At 55.3% G+C, this 12,641-nt stretch overlaps 2 protein-coding genes across 4 annotated transcripts in view; one reads left to right on the top strand and one right to left on the bottom strand.

The window, feature by feature from the left end:
- ABHD12 (abhydrolase domain containing 12) overlaps positions 1 to 1,380 on the top strand; it is a 60,390-nt gene extending 59,010 nt beyond the window's left edge. For all 3 annotated transcript variants that reach the window (XM_023761714.1, XM_006097948.3, XM_023761715.1), the window contains one exon: positions 745 to 1,380. Coding sequence is in view for 2 of the 3 variants with exons in the window: in XM_006097948.3 (XP_006098010.1) it covers positions 745 to 784 (40 nt within the window). In the remaining variant the exon portion in view is untranslated. The remainder of the gene's footprint in view (positions 1 to 744) is intronic.
- Positions 1,381 to 2,958: 1,578 nt separating this feature from the next.
- Positions 2,959 to 12,641, bottom strand: part of PYGB (glycogen phosphorylase B) — a 39,107-nt gene continuing 29,424 nt past the window's right edge. The window contains exons 16-21 of the mRNA XM_006097945.3: positions 12,384 to 12,442; positions 11,185 to 11,326; positions 8,918 to 9,125; positions 7,303 to 7,437; positions 6,170 to 6,236; positions 2,959 to 4,840 (exon numbers count right to left, since the gene is read on the bottom strand). Coding sequence (XP_006098007.1) covers positions 4,688 to 4,840; positions 6,170 to 6,236; positions 7,303 to 7,437; positions 8,918 to 9,125; positions 11,185 to 11,326; positions 12,384 to 12,442 — 764 coding nt within the window. The 3' untranslated portion in view covers positions 2,959 to 4,687. The remainder of the gene's footprint in view (positions 4,841 to 6,169; positions 6,237 to 7,302; positions 7,438 to 8,917; positions 9,126 to 11,184; positions 11,327 to 12,383; positions 12,443 to 12,641) is intronic.

The following is a 12,641-nucleotide window of genomic DNA, read 5'->3' as shown; positions in this document are numbered from 1 at the left end:
GATTGATGAGCCTTTTATTTCCACAGAGAGGAGCTGAGTGTTTATCGCCCCTCCCTCCTGGACTATTCCCATGATCTCCCCGGGTACAGGTTGTGCAGGCCCACACAGGGGTGCGTCTAGCACGACATCCATGTACAGGCGCTATCCCCCACCCATCCCCACACACACCCGAGGCCTTGGTCCCTTCCCACGTACCCGACAGGTCCTACCCCCACATACACAGCACACAGATGCTCTGGCCTGGACCAGCTCCTCAAAAATACGTTTGTCCCCAGCTGCCTCTCGGAGTGAGGCTGTGCTCCTGGCTGTGCGTTCACCTTCCTGGGCTTCTGAGCCTAGGGGCAACCAAATCAGCCGTCAGCGGGTTTCATCCCGTGTGTAACTGTACTTCACATGTGAGTTCTCCTCTGGCTGCCTTGAGAGTTCCAGAGGCAAAGCTACGTTTCTGTCGCAGTTTGCCATTCCTTGCCACACGGACCTGGGTTGTTGAGAGGGACCAATGAGCTGAAAGAGTATGGATTTGCTCTGAGGTTGTAATTTTTCCCTGTCATTACAGAAAACTTAGACCAGAGTATAGCTCCAAAGTTTAAGAAAAGCTCATAAGCTAGTCTCTCTTCTTGCGTGTCACTGACTGTGATGCCATTGGTGCCCTGCCTGTTCTCCAGGCTTCTGCTCTTTAGATGGGCTGTGAGGACGGGGGGAGGCGGGATCTCGGGTTTGGCTGACCGTTGTCCTCTGGCCTAGGGAATTCCTGGGGAAGTCGGAACCTGAGCTCCAGCACTGAGCTCACTGCCTGAAGGAGCTTGAAGACCTCTGCCCTCCTCCCCATTCCTCTGACCAACCCAGCACCCCGGAGACCGGGTGCCAGCATCTGCGGTGCACCTGGAGAGAGGACTTGGATGCCAGCTATGGCAGGCAGAAGAGGCTCTGGCAGACTGGTGGCCAGAAGCATGGATTTTTGTGGAAAATGTGAGTGGCAGGCATGTGGCCCTCTCTCCTCCTTGCTGCCACGCAACCTGAGCTCTTGGAAAGAGTAACACAGCAGGCCAGCCACCGGCCGGTCAGTCCCACACTTCTGAGCTGGGCATGGAGAACGGGGCAGGAGGTCTGAGGTCTTGGGACCACACTGAGCTTTCCAGCACCACCCATGAGAATGTGGGATCCTTGGGCCCTGTCCCTTCCCAGCACATGCAGAACGGACTCTAATGGTTCCATCATCCCTCTTGCCCTACATACCCCGCTTGCCTTCTTTGATGTCCCTGCCTCCCTAGGCGGGTCCCACCACTCACAGAGGTGCCTGTGATCTGCATTTCCTCTTCTTTCTGCCCACCTAACCTGGCCCTAGACTGAGCATTTATTTAATAAAATCTGGTGGTGGTCTGTCTTGCCTTCTCAGTTCCGCCTCTAGCCCCACCCAGAACCTGCCCCCACCCCAGGCCACTCACAGAGCCTGGCCACATGGGTGGAGGGGTGCCTGTGGGCAAGGCCCTTCCAGGGAGGGGCCTTCTCCAGATGTGGCAGATGGTATTTTCCTAAAATATAGGCCTACATAGGTGACCCTTTCAACCTCATGCTGAGCAAGCTTACTGGACATGGCCATGTCAGAGGATGGGCATTGGGGTTTCTCCATGGACCCTAGATGAACCCCTGACTATTGACAGGGCAGCTGCTGGAGTGCAGGGACTTGAGTCTAGCCTATGACCATCGCCACCGTCACTCAACTGATGGTGGTTCTTGTCTTGTTTGGCTTTTTGTCAAACCAGCTTCTCCTCTCCCCTGGCACTGGTGACCTCTTAGAGAACTTAGTAAGAATGGGGCCTTGAGCTGCCCCCTCAGGTGTGTCCCAGCTCAGTGTAGGGAAGCCCACCTGGGACACAGCCTCTCCTGATGGCTGGCTCTCTTCCCCTTGGTCCTAGGCTCTGGAACTGAGCAGTCTCAGCAGGTCAGAAATTCTCACCTGCCTGCCTGTCCTCCAAGGCATTAGGGCCAGTGTTAGCATCTGGGGTTTGCTGGGGGCCCAGAGGCCAAAGCAGGTGACACCCCCTTTCTGGGACACTTTAGAACTGCCCACGGCGCTTCTCACATCTGGGAAATGCTCACTTTTCTTAAACTGGGATTGAAACGTGAACAGACTCTTTCTTGTCCTGAAGTCCATGTTTTTTCCAGGTGTGAGCACTGCCTGTAAGGCACCGTTGTCCCAGGTGAGAGTTGGGACACCTGGGCCTGGTCCAGTAGCATCTTTCTGTGTAACTGCTCTGTGTCAGAGGCTCCGAAAACCACTAAACACCACGTGCCCCCTGGGCTGGACAGCCCTTTCATGAGGCTGGAGTGCTCTTCTGGCTTTGTCCCTGAGACTCAAAGTCAAGTTCTCAGCCAAGGAAGTGGGTGTGATCTGCTCATATTATCTCAGACCTGCCTGTCCTGCCTGGGTTCTTCATGTTTTTGTTTGTTTTACCTTTTGTCTATGTGAAAGGCCACAGGTCCTTTTCTAAGGGGAATGAGATAGGATATAAAGTAAAAATACAAGCTGTTAGTGTTTTTATAGGTGCCTGACAGGCCGACTGAAGATGAGGAAGCACAAAAAAAGGAGCGGTGAGTGGGCAGCCACTGGCCATCACCTCGGTCAGGTCCAAAGGACCCTATTTGATGGCTTCTTAGCTTATTACCTTGGTCCAAGCCACTAAGCTTAAACTGTGGGTAAGCCTTGACCCTGGGTTACAAAATCAATGTATGGTCAGGACCAATCCTTAAAAAAAAAGAAGAGATGTCGATATGCATAGCTATAAACTGCAGTTACACACGTGTGTCCTGGGAGCCACAGGACAAGGATGGGAGCGTGCATTCCCAGGGCACATCCCCACCTCCAGGAGAGGCTCAACACCACTGCCCCCAGCAAGGGTCCACCATGCTCCAGGGTCCCATACTTCTCAGGGTCTTTGGGTAACACTGAGCCCCAAGTTTACACCCCTCCTGGTTTTTTATTCAACTTGCAGCTATACAATTTTGGAGAAAATATTTTTGGGCATTCTACGTGCCAGGATGGGTGGCAGAAGACAGGTGCAAAAGAAGCCAATACAATTCCGCACAAAAAGCCAATGCCCAGAGGACAGTTTACCAAGTGACCAGATTTCACAGTTCTTGGAAGAGCTGGCAGTTTAGGCATACCCAGCTCCAAGTCTCACATCAGCTGGGATGAGAGAACTTTCTGTCTTCAATCCCAGGACAACAGCTGTAATTTAGCCCATCTCCTCTTTAGGAGGGAGGACTGAAGCCTGCCCCAAGCTGACCCCAAGTGAAATACCGAGGCCAGGCCAACCAAGTGTAGGCAGGAAGTTTTAATCCGTTTCTCACACGAGGCAATAACAGCAAGTGGCACAGTGATGGTCGCATACAGCCTAAGGGACAGGGCAATGGAAGGTGTTGGGGGTATGACCACAGGCCCCAGGGGCTCTGATGAAGTGTGGACTTGAGCAAATCCTCCATGGCCTGGTTCTGCGAGCAGTCAGGACCCAGGATGAGGGCAGAGCCTGTGATGCCCTGACCCAGCATGCAAGGAGGCAGAGCCTGTGATGCCCAGGCCCAGCATGCAAGGAGGCAGAGCCTCGGGAAGGGCGCTTCCATCCAAAGTTGCCAACAACCCGCAGTGAAGGGTGCCACCTGCTCCTGGCTTTCTCTGGGTGGCTGAGGTGCTCACCTGCCTGTCCTGGCACCAGCCTGCTATCTGGGCAGAGTGGAAAGTGGGCTGCCCTCTGGACACACTTGGTCCTTTTCCAGACCAGCTTGTGGCACTGGTGGCAAAGGAGAGAGAAAGTGCACTCTCCAGGACAGGCAGGGTGCAGATCTGCAGCAGGGGCTGGGCATTCAGCCTCCCTCAGCAGGGGCAGCAACTCTGCCCCAGGCTCCCACAGCTGGACAGAAACATCCCAGAACTGCCTTCCCTGACATGAAATTTCAAAAGCACAGTTTTTAGTTACTAACCAAGGAAAGGCTTCAGCTAGTTTCATTTCCTTGTGAACTTAAAATTTTTTTTGGAAAAAGCAGAACCAAGCTAACTGCATCAGCCAGCCTTATCCCAATCAAGGCCCCCTAGATGCTGGACACGGGTGTCCTCCCCAATGTCACCCATAGTCATCCTGAGGCCCCTTTATCTGATCCATCTGGAAGCCCTGGCTGGAGCACCCACAGGGCAGCTGTAAAGATGCCTGGGAGCACTGGACCCTCCCAGCCTGACCAGGAGGCAGAGCTGGTTCCGCTGTGGGCCAGCCCAGTTCCTGCAGAAACACTTCTCCAGGTTTCACCATTGCTGCTTGCCAGACCCCAGAATCTGGAGGCTCCAAACTGAACACAGGCTCACAGCAAGGTGTGCAAGGTCTCGGAGGAGCCCACTAGGTGGCTTCACCCATGTCTGTGGGGTGGGAGGGCCAAGGGGGCAGATGGGCTGAAGCTGTGGGGCCAACTGGGCAGTGCTATGAGCTCTGCTTTCCTGCGAGAAACCAGGCAGCATCTCACTTTTAGCACCTTCCCTTCCGTCTATCCATTCCCCCAACCCCCACTCCAAGCCACACCATGATCCCCAAGCCCTTCCCTGAAACACAGCACTGAAGAAAACAGGGACAGCTTGGAAAATGGCATGAGGTGCGGAGTCAACAAGAAAACAAAACCCCACTGGTCCCCACTGTGCCAGCTCCTAGTCCTTGGGGACATGGGGGGTCGGGATCTGTAGGTCAGAGGGCTCCACACCCCAGATGTCCCGGGCATACTCCGTGATGGTCCGGTCACTGGAGAACTTGCCCGAGCAGGCAATGTTCCTGATGACCTTCTTGGTCCACTCCTTGGGGTTCTGCAGAGAGAAGGAGGACTGAGTAACCTCGGGCACAAGAGAGCCTGTGCTTCCAGGACTTCAGGATGTTTCCAGGTGAGGTCTTGGCTCACTCTGGGCGGTGTGATGGGAGAGGAGAAAATGGCCGTCCTAGCTCACTGGAGAGGGGCCCCAACTACCAGAAAAGCTACCAAATGACTAGATAAAATGCTCCGCATCCCACTGGGGCACAGCCCACACAACAAAAACAAATACTACCAGGTGAGTATTTGCTACCAGGCGGATCCAGTTCCCCAGGGAGATGGCCAGGTGGTCTTCTGGCCAGAGCCTGGCAGCTGCCCCCAGACTGCAGCCACACCTCACTTTCCTTGAGGCCCAGTTTAAGGGAAGCAAAGGTTCCTCCCAGAGCCCTGCCCGTCACTCCGTATTCCAGGCCCCATCCTGCTCTTCTGCAGAGCGAACATCAGGAGTTGTGTAGGCACTGACAGCCGTTTCCTAATGGCAGGGGCAGAGACTGGCAACAAATCAGATGTACAAATCCGAGGCCTCACTCAAGAACCTGCTAAACAATTTAGGGAAATAAACTCACTGAACCAAAATGCTGCAGTCCCCTCGCACTGCCATCCTCCGAGGGGTGCACAGGTGGGACACCCACAAAATCCCAGAAAAGGGAGGGAAGCAGACACCTAGACACATCCTCCTTCACTTCCCCAGCTTAGGGCCTGGGCCTTCCCACCATGAGATCCTATGTGGACTCCTTTACGGGCCACACCAGGGTGGACACACCGGGCCCATGGGGCTGCCATGGGGGGGCCAGGCACACGCTTCACACAGAAACCTGGGATGCGGGTCCTCTCCTTGTCCTTCTCCATCAAGTGGGAAGCTGGCTCCAACGTCCCTGCCTCAGAAACTGCTCCTCACAGCTATAAGTCCCTCGCTCTGCTGATGGAAGCTTTTACCTTTCCAAGCAAGTGTTCACACTCATTTTAGACATGCTTTCTGTGTGCACTGCCCATCAGACCCGTCCTTCCTCTTGGGCTGAGCACCCACTCCTCACGTGGGGTGATCAGACTAGGGAACAGCCCATCTCCGCCCCCTCTGTAGGGGAAACGTACCAGGTGGATGGCAGCCTGACCCCAAGGAGTCAGAAGGCTCCAGCGTGGCAGGTAAGAGCAGAGGGACGGCTAAGACGGCCTGAGTGGGAGGGGATAAAGAAGCAGCGGGTGCCTGCTCTGGGCCACAGGCTGAACTGTGACCTCCCAGGAGCATCCTAGGCAGCAGGATGCAGATGCGCCCCGAGGCTCCCCCACCAGTGCCGCCCCTACCAACTCGGGGGTCTGAGAACCTTACCTGGTACAGCTGGTCCACCTGGGCCTGGCAAGCCAAATATGCTTCATAATCCGCAAACACCTTGAACCTGAAACAGGATACAGGAGATTAGGAAACCAGGCCACGGACTTCTGTGCCTCACGCTCTAGAGCTCACCTGGCTGTAGGGGCTGCTCTGTGAGCAACACTGCTGTCCTGGGGACACTATTCTTGAAAAACCTTATTTTAAGCCAATGTTCCTTTAAAGAAATTGGTGTTTATAATGCACGTAGGTGAGAGCTGCACACCTGAGCGGTTTCTTCCCTTTCACCTCCCACAGGGAAGGGCACAGGATGGCGGGAGTTGGGCTCTATGTAGCAGTCAGTTCTCAGGTCTAACTGGGCCAGGAACAGGTGATACAGACCCAAAAATGCAGGAATTGTGAATTCAGAAATGCATTTCTGTTTATAACTGAGTCAGAAACAGAACCGTTAAAAGTCTTTCCTTGATCACAGCCTGTGTGGTTATGATCTGGTCTGGCTGAAGCCAGCTGACAGCAGTCACTGAAATGAAACAAAACCAACCCCAAAGCAGCTAAAAGTGGAATAGGCAGAAATTCTCAGCATTTGCCAGACTCCACTTTTACCAAGAGGTTGGAGCAAAGAACTGTCATGATGGCAAATGGTACTGCCAACCTGTTGCAGGTTACCCGAAGCTGAGTTAACTATGTGTCAACTGCATTGTAATAAAGCACTAACTACACTGCAATTTATGCCACAGGTTAATTCCACTTTAATGACTGTGTCACCATGGGCCCACGCTTGCTGCATCCTTAGACCCACCCAACCACCTGAGAGGAGTCCCACCCACACATCCCCTCCCGCCACTGTCTGTCACATCCAGATGGTCAGCTGGTGCTGGGGGCCGGGGCTGGACCTTGCAGCTGGCAGTTGCCACCACCAGGGCATCCACAGCACACCAAGCGCGGCCAGAGGCCACTGCAAGCTCTAGACCTGGGGTAGGGGAACTTCTCAAGGTGAGGGCCTGAGGCCCTGCCCATGGCCACAGTTGGGAGGGGGTGAGGGGGTATAAGCCTCACCAAGGCCAGGGTTCACCCCACAATGCAGTTTTCAGCCCGCCACGGGAACATAAGGACCACAGGGAGGCCGGTCCCACCTGTCGTGGTACAGCAACATGTTGACGATGTCCTTGAAACAGTCTGGCTCCTGGGGGGAGAAGAAGCCATCCCTGATCTGATCCACGGCCTGCCTCAGCTCAGGCAGACGGTCGTAGTACTCTTGGGCATTGTACCTGTGAGGAGCGGGTGGAGTCAGCTGCCAGCCAGTGTCTGCAGCCTTGCGGCAGGCAACGGGCACACCCCTCCCTGACCTAGCACTGCCCCAGGCTCCACCTTGACCCTGAGGCAGAGGGTCCAAGGGCTACTGGGCCCTGGAGAGATGGTGATGTGCTGTGAGTGCAAACTCAATCCCACCTGCTCCTGTTACTGTTTACAGAATCGCCGTCCCTGAGGAGTACAATGGTGCACATGGCTCCATCGTAATCCCACAGGAGAGGGCTGCTAAAACTTGTAACTGCATCCCCACCTTCCCCCCAACACCCTCCCCCTGTGCCTCCCACCTCCCTAGTCCCACCCTGCAGGACACAGGCCTGTGGCCATCAGGGAGTCGGAACAGGAGGCATCTGACAGAGGTGTAATCCTAGTACTTGGAGATGGGGCAGAAAGAGTCTGAATGCGGGGCGTCGAAAAGGGCATGTAAGGTGTGTACTCTCAGGCTGACAAGGACCAAGTTCTGACTTTTTAGGTGACTTGGGTTTTTACCTGGCTGGTGCCTGAGGCCTCACCAACTCCCCAGGGAGTTTTAGGCAATTGGGCAACATTGTCTTTTCTTGTTCATTATTGCTCAGAATTAGGCTAGGCCAGGACTCCTAGAGCATCCAAGGTCATGGAAAACAAGGAAAGGCTGAGAAACTGTCACAGATGAGAGGAATGCTCTGGAGGGATCCTGGGACGTTAAAGGACAGGCCATTCATGGGGAAATGGTGAGATAAAGGATGGACTTCAAAAAATAACATCATACCATTATTGGTTAATTCATTCTGACAGTGTTCCACACTAATTAATGATATGCAAACAACAGGTAAAAGCGGAAGTGTACATGGCACGCTGTACGGTCCTTGCAACTTTTCTGAAACTCTAAAACCATTCCTAGGCAACTGGGTTATTTTACAAAACTAGGCCAGAGCATCTCAGCAGTGGGCCAAACCCCAAATCAGTCAAGAGTATTCAGAGCCCTGTCCCCAGGGGCTCCCCCGACAGAGACCAGGGCCTTCCACCCTTTGAAACACTTGGTCTGGCCTTAGCCAGTTTGGCTCAGTGGATAGAGCGTCAGCCCGAGGACTGAAGAGTTCTGGGTTCAATTCCAGCCAAGGGCAAGTACCAGTTGCAGCTTGATCCTTGGCTGGGGCGCACACAGGATGCAAGCAATCGATGTGTGTCACACTGATGTTTCTCTCTCTCTGTCTCTCTCCCTCCTAACACTTAGTCTGGTTCCCTCTGAGCGGTGGAGAAGCACAGAGCAGCCAGCTCCTGCCCAAGCTGAACGTGCACAGACAAGGCCAGAGTGCCCACAGCCACTCCCCACCCCCTGGGTGGGCATGCACCCTGCCAAGCAGAGGCCTGGCCTGAGCCCCTTCATGGCCCTCCCGGAGGCTCTGGGCAGTGCCCAGGATGATGCCACACCCTTGATGGCATGGGGAGGGACACACATACCCCTTCTGGTCCAGGGCCTGGACGTCTTCCACCCGAAGGCCAAAGATGAAGAGGTTCTCGGCCCCGGCTTCCTCAGCCATCTCCACGTTGGCACCGTCCATGGTGCCGATGGTGAGGGCCCCGTTGAGCATGAACTTCATGTTGCCCGTTCCTGAGGCCTCAGTGCCCGCGGTGGAGATCTGCTGGGATAGGTCAGCAGCGGGGATCACTGCCAGGGGGTAGCACAAGAAGGCATGTCAGCCACCAACTACTCAGTATGAACCATGGATCTGCAACAAACACCCTACTCTCTCATCCTGCCCCGAGGCTGGCACTCACTCCAGGACGAGCCAGAGCCCTGAGGCACCCCTGCAAGTGGCCAAGGCTGGGCACCGCCCACCCTCCCTATAAGGGCTCCCTTTCTTAACCCAGGGCAGCCTGAGGCAGAGGGTCCAAGAGGGGACCCTTGGAAGAGACATCACAGGTGGCAAAGGACCTTCGTTCTGAAACCTTCCAGGAACCAGAACCCAGACAAAGCCCCCTGGGGTCCCTGGTCCTGGCGGTGTGAGCGCTCCCTTTCACCCCAATACCACTTCTGTCTTATTAAAAAGTCTGTAAGTCTCATAAGATCACTTCAAGAGGAATCTGGACTCCTTAGGACCCAGAAAACTAGAAAATGTGGAGTGGGGAGGTGAGGGCATTTCCTCCCATTCACGGTTACTCTGTGCTGTTCACAGATTGAGCCCTGCAGCTTCTCCCAGGAGTGGGTTCCCTGCACCTCCTCTGTCCCACCTGCCTTGGCATCCCTGTTCCCACGTCCTCAGCTCATCTGTGGAGCTGATACTTCCCTAACCCAATGGCAGCTCTCAAGGCCAGCAAGGCCAGAGCCCAGCCCTCTTCAAGGTCAAGCCAGGTGTCAGTATAAAGAGACACGGGCATCTTGGCCCCCATGAGGCCCACCCCACAGGCAGATGATATGGCAAATATAATAGCAGACACACTGCCACAGCAAGTCTAAGAGCTGGCGGAGAAGGTAGGCCCCACCTCAGGTCTGAGGCCCCAGACTGGGCATCTCCCAGGGTCTGTTCTAAAGAAGCACAGGAGCCCGACCCAAATAACTGGGGGGCGGGGCAGAGTTTCAGGCAGCAAACAGCTGTTAAAACACATTAGAAGCTCTAAGCGACTAACCACACCACCAACTGAACCACACGTGGTCCATGGCAGCGGGACCACAGGGATGGTGACGATGAACCTGCCAAGCTGGCAGGAGGAGGAAGCGTAGCTTCACTCAGGCCCAGGAAGCAGCCCCTGGTCTGTCTGAACCATGGACGTGCCTGCTCCTTGGCACCACAATTCCAGGCTCAGCTTTGCACCATTTGGTTGGGCAGACGCTGTCCCACTGGAGCCTCCAGCAGCAGCCAATCTGGAAAGGCCCGTCCAGATAAGGACAGCCTTGCTCTAAGGCACACTGGGCTGCAGGCCCTCCTTCAGAACCGTCTCCAGATGGCAGCCCACATCCGAGCAAGTCTTCCCAGGGCTCCCTACAGTGGAGCCGCCCCAGAATGAACTCCCAATAGAGCAGAATGTCACCCGCGCCGCCCTCAGAAAGGACAGAAGAGGCAGGTACTGGCCCAAATGAGAAGCAGGCCCTGCTCTTGAGAGTGAACAGGTGGTGATGAGCAGAAGCATTCCCCGGAGTTGGGGGAGGGAAAGGGGAGGCCAAATGGAAGCCCATCCTGCCAGCAAGAGCGAGCCCAGCCCTAGCTGGTCTGGCTCAGTGGATAGAGCGTCGACCTGCGGACTGAAGGGTCCCGGGTTCGATTCCAGTTAAGGGCACATGCTGGGGCTGCGGGCTCGATCCCCAGTAGGGGGCGTGCAGGAGGCAGCCGGTCAATGATTATCTGTCATCACTGATGTTTCTATCTCTCCCTCTCCCTTCCTCTCTGAAATCAATAAAAATTAAAAAAGCAAATATTATTATTTAAAAAAAAAAAAAGAGCAAGCCCGCAGCAGCAAGGCAAAGCTGAGGGCCCGGAAGAGAGGAAGGGGAGGGACAATGAGATCAGGGCAGGAACGAGAAAGTACAGAACAAAGGCACCCGAGGTTGAGAGCAATTCCGCACGTGAGGAGGGACAGAGCGCTCCCAAAGCCTTTCGATACTAGGCTGAAGGCCCCCTTTGGCTGGGGAGCCTGGCGTCCAGGGCAGAGTTAACCCGACCAGCAACGACCACCCACATCGCACCCGGCAGGGGCAGGCTTTCCGGTCTGACGCGGGCTCCCCAGGGTACCTTTTTCGGCCAAGGACACTCGGTAGTTCTCTAGGAAGATCACTTTGAGCCTGTTGCCCACAATTGGATCGTGGTTGACAACCTCACCGATGGACGTGACCAGCTTGATGATCATTTTGGCCATGTGGTAACCAGGAGCTGCCTAGGAGGAGGAGGAGGAGGAGGGTTACGCATGAGCAGGCCTGTGCTTGGGGCCAGCATTGTTGCCGGTCACTGCAGCCTGGTGCTGGCCACACCGAGGCCGTGTCTAGCTGAGCAGCCCCCTGGTGTCCGGGAAGGTAGCTCTCAGAGGGGCCAAGGCCATGGCAACCCTGCGTGTCCTCCACTCAATCTGGCGACAGACTCATGACAGAAGCAGCTGAGACCCTACCAGGCACGACGCCCTCCTGCCCTCCCTCAGTTCTGCCAGAGCATGTCTCTGACGGCCACCTCTCCCGTGTGCAGACATCTGTCAGCCTCACGCTTGTTTTCAAAAATTAGGAGATAAAAGAAAACTGACTACCAACTTAGAGGAAATAAGGGAGCTGAAGGACACACTGAAACATACCAGAGGACGCGATCAGAACCAGCGGGGAAGATGCACCCCCTTTCTATAACAAAAATAACTGCAGGGGAAAGAGAAAGAGATGGATCCTAGAGGGTGGGTCCTAGAGCACAGAGTGCAATGATGAGGCCACCTATGCCTACAGGTGATTCACCAGATTCCACAACAGTGTATCCAAAGCATGTGCCACAGGAAATGAGATGAAATAAAGTCCAGCGGAGCCCAGAGCAGGTGCACATCTGGTCAGCGAAGCCACCAGCAACCTGCATCCTCCCAGCATGAGTATGTGTGAGGGGTGGGGCTGGGGTATAAGCTGGGCCCAAGAGCCAGGAGAAGTGTGGAGGGGCAGTGAAAGGGCGCCACCCCATCAAATGAAGGGCCAGGGAGCCCACTGGAGGCTGCCCCGGATTCTGGGGACCCATGTGCTGGGCAGGCAAGGGTCCCATCTAGCTCCATCCTACTGCTGAGCTGATGGAGACTTGGCCCACCTGGGGGCCAGGGTTCCCTGGCACTGAGTGCATGCTGGCTCAGAGGCACCCGCAGCACCCGGTCAAATGGGCAGCTGGTGCCTAAGTCGGGATCCAGTGGCACTGCTGGAAAGTGTGGTGGTTTGTGCATTCTGGCCAAATATCAAGCAAAGAGGACGTCACCTCACCTTACCCCCGATTATGACAGTCCTGGGCACAAAAGCCTTAGCAGGGTCCTTCTTTATTCCTGCAGGACAAACAAGAGATTCAGGTGAGCTGTGGTGACCAGTGTCCTCAGAGTTGCCAACACCGGGTAGGGCACGGCCACTGGGCCCTGCACACCCACCAGGAAATCCCACTCACACTTGTGCCCCAGGGTCGTGAGGAAGGCCAGCGGGGTGCAGACCCTTCCAAAGGCCCCGGAAAAGCTGCACCTCTGTTCCCAG

The sequence above is a fragment of the Myotis lucifugus genome, unplaced genomic scaffold (assembly GCF_000147115.1).
Source record: "Myotis lucifugus unplaced genomic scaffold, Myoluc2.0 scaffold_214, whole genome shotgun sequence".
Classification (NCBI taxonomy): domain Eukaryota; kingdom Metazoa; phylum Chordata; class Mammalia; order Chiroptera; family Vespertilionidae; genus Myotis; species Myotis lucifugus.
The sequence above is the reverse complement of the archived record's forward strand: the minus strand, read 5'-3'. Positions and strand labels throughout refer to the sequence as shown.